The sequence below is a fragment of the Diachasmimorpha longicaudata genome, chromosome 8, assembly GCF_034640455.1.
Source record: "Diachasmimorpha longicaudata isolate KC_UGA_2023 chromosome 8, iyDiaLong2, whole genome shotgun sequence".
NCBI classification, from domain to species: domain Eukaryota; kingdom Metazoa; phylum Arthropoda; class Insecta; order Hymenoptera; family Braconidae; genus Diachasmimorpha; species Diachasmimorpha longicaudata.
The window spans coordinates 217,170-223,219 of record NC_087232.1 but is presented as its reverse complement, the minus strand read 5'-3'; the positions used below and the strand labels follow the sequence as shown (position 1 = coordinate 223,219).

Below are 6,050 nucleotides of genomic sequence, written 5' to 3'. Positions count from 1 at the left end.
ACACAAAACGTAACGATCGCATTGTTATGAAAATGTTCAACAAAATTATTCAAAAACGCAATTGTAATCGTAGAAATTTAAGTAAGCCTTTTCAGAACTTGTCTGGTAAAGGTAGTTTGCATTGTAACCAGCGGTCTTTAAAAAAAAATATATTTGTTGAGGCGACGGCCTCATGTGGCGAAGGGTGGCAGCACCTCCTGGGCGAGGTCTGCCTGACCGGCCGCGCTGGCATCCAGGTGCCTAATTGCACCTGAGGCGCTGCCCTAATCACCATTTCCGATGATTTAGCTGGAACGTTCGATTTTGTTCTCGAACGTTCCATATTTCCGTTGGAATTCTCTCGACCCTTCCGGGGGTCACTTCTCAACGTGCTCTCATGGTGATCTGTAGTGGTGTTATATCTCCGTCACCAAATACGTCTCTACCGCGTTCAATATTTAACTGGTTGTTCGCGGCTCAAGTGCAACGCACATTATTGTAGTTTTTTATAATTGTTGACCACAAGTGACGTGGAAATAAATAGTTTTTCATAGTGACAAATAGTGCGTCTCGTGTCACAGTTTATTCTCACCCGTTAACCCGCATCCCCCTCTCTACCGGTTTTTTTGTGTGCTCTCGCCGGAACATTTGGTCCTTCGAGCCGGATCGGGTTATCGGGAAGTGTTTTTTGAGTGTTCTGGTGGTGGTGTACATTTCGCGGGTGAGAAAACGCGGGAACCCGGACCTGCCGTGATGCGCCCCGCCCCCATCGACGTCATCGAGGCTCCGCCCACAGCAACGCCTGCCGCTCCGCCCCTCTCTACGCTACCGGCCGCCGCCCGCGAACCGACACCCGAGGGTTTAGGGCTACGCTTTTACCGACGGGAGGCACGCTAACCGACTGGAGCATCTCTACACCCCCTCAGATCTCAGGAAAGTCAATATTTAATAATTCTACGGTTTTCTATTGATCTTTGCCTGTCAATATATTAATAATTAATTAATATTAATTAATTAATATTGCTGACCCTACTGCTATCGCTACCGGGGGTGTTTCGGTGTGCTTTATTACTGCGTGCGCTCAATTTGTTGTGGAATTCTCCGCCTGGGTTCTTATTTTCTTCTTTCTTTATTTGTTTATTGTTCCCTAACAAAGGGGATTACCGGGTTTTTCTCTCTGCTCGGGCTGCGGGCTGTTTTTTTGAGTGAAAGGTTCCTCATTCCTGCTTGAACATGGCGTTTAAGGGGAAAATTTTACTCCAGGCTAGCAGGGCTAGGTTTATCGAGAGTCTGAGAGCGGAGTCAGCCTCCGAAAGCGTGCAGGCTCTCACGGTGGCTGAGCTCCAATCCAAGCTCGACATGCTGGAGAACCATTGGAGCCTGTTCGACACTCTACATGTGAAGCTGCTGACTGCCAAAGATAATGAGGAGGTGCTGGAACACGCTTACGTCACGGAGGAGGTGTACGACAAGTGCCTGGTGATGTACTCCGCAGCGCGCAGCAAGTTCATGGGATTGATCAAGGGTCTGGATGAGTCCATCGACCTCTCCGAGTCATTCCGTCGGCCATCTGCTCCGTCTCCACCGGCGTCTGTGGCTCATCGGCAGTTGCCTAAGATCTCGCTGCCAACATTCTCAGGGGCCTTCTCGGAGTGGATACCGTACAAGGATCTGTTCCTCTCCATGGTGGTCGGGAGTTCGGCGTTAAGTACTGTGGAGAAGTTCCACTATCTGCTGACGTCTCTCACGGGTGAGCCTAAGCAGCTGATCTCCACCTTGCCCGTGACCGAGGACGCGTTCCTGCCAGCGTGGAACGCCCTCTTGGCTCGTTACGAGAACAAGAGGCGGCTCGTCTCTATCCAGCTGGGGAAGCTTCACGCGGCGCCGAGGGTCATTAACCGCACCGCCAGGGAGTACAACGCGCTTCTCAACTCCGTGGCTGAGGCGGTCACCGCGCTGGAGTCTCTCGGTCGTCCGGTGGAGCATTGGGACGATATGCTCGTCCACCTCGTTTCGACGCGGCTGGACGCCAAGATGCTGGAGGCTTGGGAGATTGAACTCGGCTCATCAACGGAGTTTCCCACGTACGCGGCTCTCAGGGAGTTCGTGCTCGGTAGGGCCTTGGCCAGGGAGACGATGGAGATGCACGCCTCGGAGCCGCCATCGACTGCGTCATCGAACCCTCACCAGGCTTCGAAGCCTCGGCCATCGAAGGGCCAGCCCTCAAATCAGACTGTGACGGTCTACGCTCCAGGCCAGCCTGCTCGGGTCTACAGTGCCTCGGCTGGTCCTACGTCGCAGCCTATGTCCGGGAAAGAGTCGGGGAGCCACTCGTCTCGGGCTGTGAAGCCTCAACCTCAGCCTCCGTCTCAAAGTTGGGCGGATATGTGCTTCCGGGCCTGTCCGATGTGCGAGGAGGAGCATTCGTTGGACAGGTGCTCCAAATTCAAGGCTCTGTCTCCTACCGAGAGGAGATCATTCGTCGTTCTCAAGCATCGATGCTTCAACTGCCTGGGGAAGCATAATAGGGAGAGTTGCCGGAGCCTCAACAAGACCTGCGTTGTGTGTCGGCAGAATCACCACTCGATGATTCACATTAATCGTCCTCAGCCAACACCTCAAGGATACTCTCAGCCTCGTGACAGCCAGAAGGTTGTTAAGACGATGCAGGAGCCTCAACCCGGCCCATCTATACAGTCCACTGCCTCTAGGCCTGACATGTCTCCACAGTGACATGCGATACCAACGCCTACGCCAGAGTCGTCGCCGCGCCATGACCTCTCTCTACGGCCGGCTCTGGCGAGTGATGCTCCGTGTGTAGCCGCGATCAATCGCAAAGTCTCTCCACAGCCCAGACCAGGTGTAATTCTCGCCACGGCCCTAGCCTCGCTAGTCTTGAGGGACGGCGCTTCTCACGAGGTTAGGATGCTGCTGGATACCGGTTCTGAGCTGTCGTTTGCTACAAGGGAGCTGGTCAAGAAGCTCAGCTTGCCGACTTCTCCAGCTGTGCTACCGGTCGTTGGTATCAGTGGTTCGACCTCGGCCTCTAATGGGTTCTCTCAATTCTCTCTCAAGTCTCTGCACTCCAACAAGCAGATTCTTGTCAAGGCCTACGTTCTCGATAGCCTCACGTCGTCGTTGCCGTCGTTCTCTGCCTCTCAACCTCAGCAGTGGAAGCATCTCCGAGGGTTGCAGCTAGCGGATCCACGCTATCTGACGTCAAGACCTGTCGATCTTCTCATTGGCGCAGATTTCTTTGGATCGATAGTGGAGCCGCAGATTATCAAGGGGCCATCCGACTCTCCTATTGCGATGCTGAGTCTCTTCGGGTGGGTAGTGCTAGGGCCCACCTCTGCAGTGACGTCGGCGGCGAGCTCGCATCACGTCTCTGTCAGCAACGAGGAACTTAGCGAGCTTCTCACCTCGTTCTGGCAGCAGGAGGAGGTATCTGCGGCGGAAGGCAAAGGCGTCGCTCTCACGAGGGAAGAGGCAGAGTGTGAGGAATTCTTCCAGCGCACCCATACCCGGGACCGGTCGGGGCGCTATATTGTTCGCCTGCCTCTCGTTCGCTCTCCCGCAGAGCTCGGGGATTCTCTAGGCCGCGCGAAGGCGTGCCTCGCGAGCCTGCTTAGGAGGTTGGAGAAAGGTCAAGGATCTCTGCAGCTATACAGTGACTTTCTCAAGGAGTACGAAGAGTTGGGGCACATGGTGCGTGTTCCAGCTATGCCTGTCTCAACCGACTCTCGGATCTTGGACCGTCAACCTGGCGAGATGACCTTGGCACATGGGGCTTCAGCCTCAACCTTGATAGTGCTCCGGTCCATTTGTGGACGGACTCCGCGGTTGCTCTGGCGTGGATTTGCGCTCATCCTTCCCGGTGGAAGGAATATGTCCACCACAGGGTAACCGTCGTTCAGGAGCTTGTGCAACAAGCCAGTTGGAGGTACGTCAGTGGGAAGGAGAATCCTGCTGATTGCGCATCAAGGGGCATCTCGGTGGCTCAACTCAATGGCCATCATCTGTGGTGGACGGGCCCAAAATGGCTACGGAAGGAGGCGTCTCAGTGGCCAAGTGGAAGAGCAACGTTGGACCCGTCTACGGATTTAGAGGAGAAGCCGGGGTTGACTTTAGCCGCTTCCCTCGGACGATCGAGTCTCTGGGATCTCTGTTCGCGGTATTCCTCTCTCTACAAGTTGCTGAGGATCACAGCAATTTGCCAAACGGTTGTGGGGAATATGCTGCGGAAGCTGGAAAGGAAGAGGGGCATCATCGTTCCAGCTTTGTTCAGCCCAGGGAGCATGGAGGCAGCTCGGCTTTATTGGGTCAAGGCGACTCAAGCCCATCATCTCCAAGCCGAGTGTGACATCATCTCTCACGGATTGCAGTTGAAGAAGTCTCATCCGTTGACCAAGCTCACGGCCTTCATTGATCAACAAGGAGTTCTCAGAGTCGGCGGGCGGTTGAAGTTCTCTACTCTAGGGCCAGAGAGTAGGCATCAGGCCATCATCCCTCAAGGCTCAGTGCTCGCGGAGCTCATCATCAGGGACTCTCATCAGCGGACGCTGCACGGTGGGACTCAACTCACCTTGGCACATCTCCGGAGGTCTTACTGGATTATTGGAGGTCGTCTACCAGTAAAATCCTTCATCCTCAAGTGCGTGGAGTGCGCACGTCATCGGGGAATTCGCGCTCAGCAGCTGATGGGTCAGCTTCCAGTGGCACGTCTGGTGTCGGATCGTGCTTTCTCTAACACTGGTGTGGACTACGCCGGACCAGTGTCTCTCAAGACTTGGAGGGGACGTGGTCACAAGACCCAGAAGGGTTGGTTGGTGATCTTCGTGTGTATGGCCACGTCCGCTCTCCATCTGGAAGCTGTCACGGACTACACCGCGGATGGTTTCATCGCCGCCTATCGGAGGTTCGTGAGTCGTCGGGGATACTGCAGACACCTGTATAGTGACTGTGGGACCAACTTCATCGGGGCGGATAAGGAGCTGAAGAAGTTGTTCTCCGCTGGAGCCAAGGAGTTCCAGCATCTCTCTGCAGTATGTCTCAAGGACGGAACGTGTTGGTCTTTCAACCCCCCTGGAGCCCCTCATTTCGGGGGAAAATGGGAAGCAGCGGTTAAGTCGGTAAAGTACCATCTCGCTCGAACGGTTCGAGATACGGCTCTCACGTTCGAGGAGCTCTCTACGCTGCTGTCCCAGATTGAAGCCGTTCTCAACTCCAGGCCTCTACAACCGCTCTCGGAAGATCCTGACGATGTGTCCTGCCTCACCCCGGGGCACTTCCTCATTGGAGAAGCTCCAATAGCTCTTCCGGAGCCCTCACTGGAACACCTCAACGTTGGACGGCTCTCTAGATGGCAACTGATCCAGCAGAGGCTGCAGTTCTTCTGGAAGCAATGGTCTACAGGGTATCTGCAGCAGCTCCAGTCCATCTCCAAGTGGCATCACCCGTCCAACGAGATCAAAGTCGGCAGCCTGGTTCTCCTCTACGACGAGCGGTTCCCGCCAGCGAAGTGGCCTCTTGCTCGGGTCACAGCTCTACATCCTGGAAGGGACGGTCTCTCCAGAGTTGTGACCATCAGGACCGCCTCGACGACGTTGACCAGGCCGATATCCAAGCTGGTTCTGTTACCAATCTCTACCAGCTGAGAGCTGGTCCCTACCGGCTTCATTAATGTTTGTTTAAGTGTTCCAGGTCTCTGCAAACGATCTCTACTCCTTCTGTGTCAGCAACGGGGTTCCTGACGGGGGGGAGAATGTTGAGGCGACGGCCTCATGTGGCGAAGGGTGGCAGCACCTCCTGGGCGAGGTCTGCCTGACCGGCCGCGCTGGCATCCAGGTGCCTAATTGCACCTGAGGCGCTGCCCTAATCACCATTTCCGATGATTTAGCTGGAACGTTCGATTTTGTTCTCGAACGTTCCATATTTCCGTTGGAATTCTCTCGACCCTTCCGGGGGTCACTTCTCAACGTGCTCTCATGGTGATCTGTAGTGGTGTTATATCTCCGTCACCAAATACGTCTCTACCGCGTTCAATATTTAACTGGTTGTTCGCGGCTCAA

At 54.8% G+C, this 6,050-nt stretch overlaps 2 protein-coding genes across 2 annotated transcripts; both read left to right on the top strand.

Moving 5' to 3' along the window:
- Positions 1-1,212: 1,212 nt before the first annotated feature.
- Positions 1,213-2,712, top strand: LOC135165397 (uncharacterized). Its single transcript, XM_064126661.1, has one exon. The coding sequence runs from the start codon at positions 1,213-1,215 to the stop codon at positions 2,710-2,712; it is 1,500 nt and encodes a 499-aa protein (XP_063982731.1).
- A 1-nt stretch (position 2,713) lies between these two features.
- LOC135165396 (uncharacterized) lies at positions 2,714-5,844 on the top strand. The gene is made up of 4 exons (XM_064126660.1): positions 2,714-2,782; positions 2,830-3,797; positions 3,881-5,609; positions 5,683-5,844. The coding sequence occupies exons 1-4, from the start codon at positions 2,714-2,716 to the stop codon at positions 5,842-5,844; spliced, it is 2,928 nt and encodes a 975-aa protein (XP_063982730.1).
- Positions 5,845-6,050: the final 206 nt, after the last annotated feature.

Excerpts from the sequence above, each read along its gene's own strand:
- LOC135165397 (XM_064126661.1), top strand. The coding sequence starts at position 1,213 with ATGGCGTTTAAGGGGAAAATTTTACTCCAGGCTAGCAGGGCTAGGTTT.
- LOC135165396 (XM_064126660.1), top strand. The coding sequence starts at position 2,714 with ATGCGATACCAACGCCTACGCCAGAGTCGTCGCCGCGCCATGACCTCT. Across the intron at positions 2,783-2,829 it reads TCTACGGCCGGCTCTGGCGA|CCCAGACCAGGTGTAATTCT; the intron begins GTGATGCTCCGT and ends GTCTCTCCACAG. Across the intron at positions 3,798-3,880 it reads TCAACCTTGATAGTGCTCCG|GGTAACCGTCGTTCAGGAGC; the intron begins GTCCATTTGTGG and ends TGTCCACCACAG.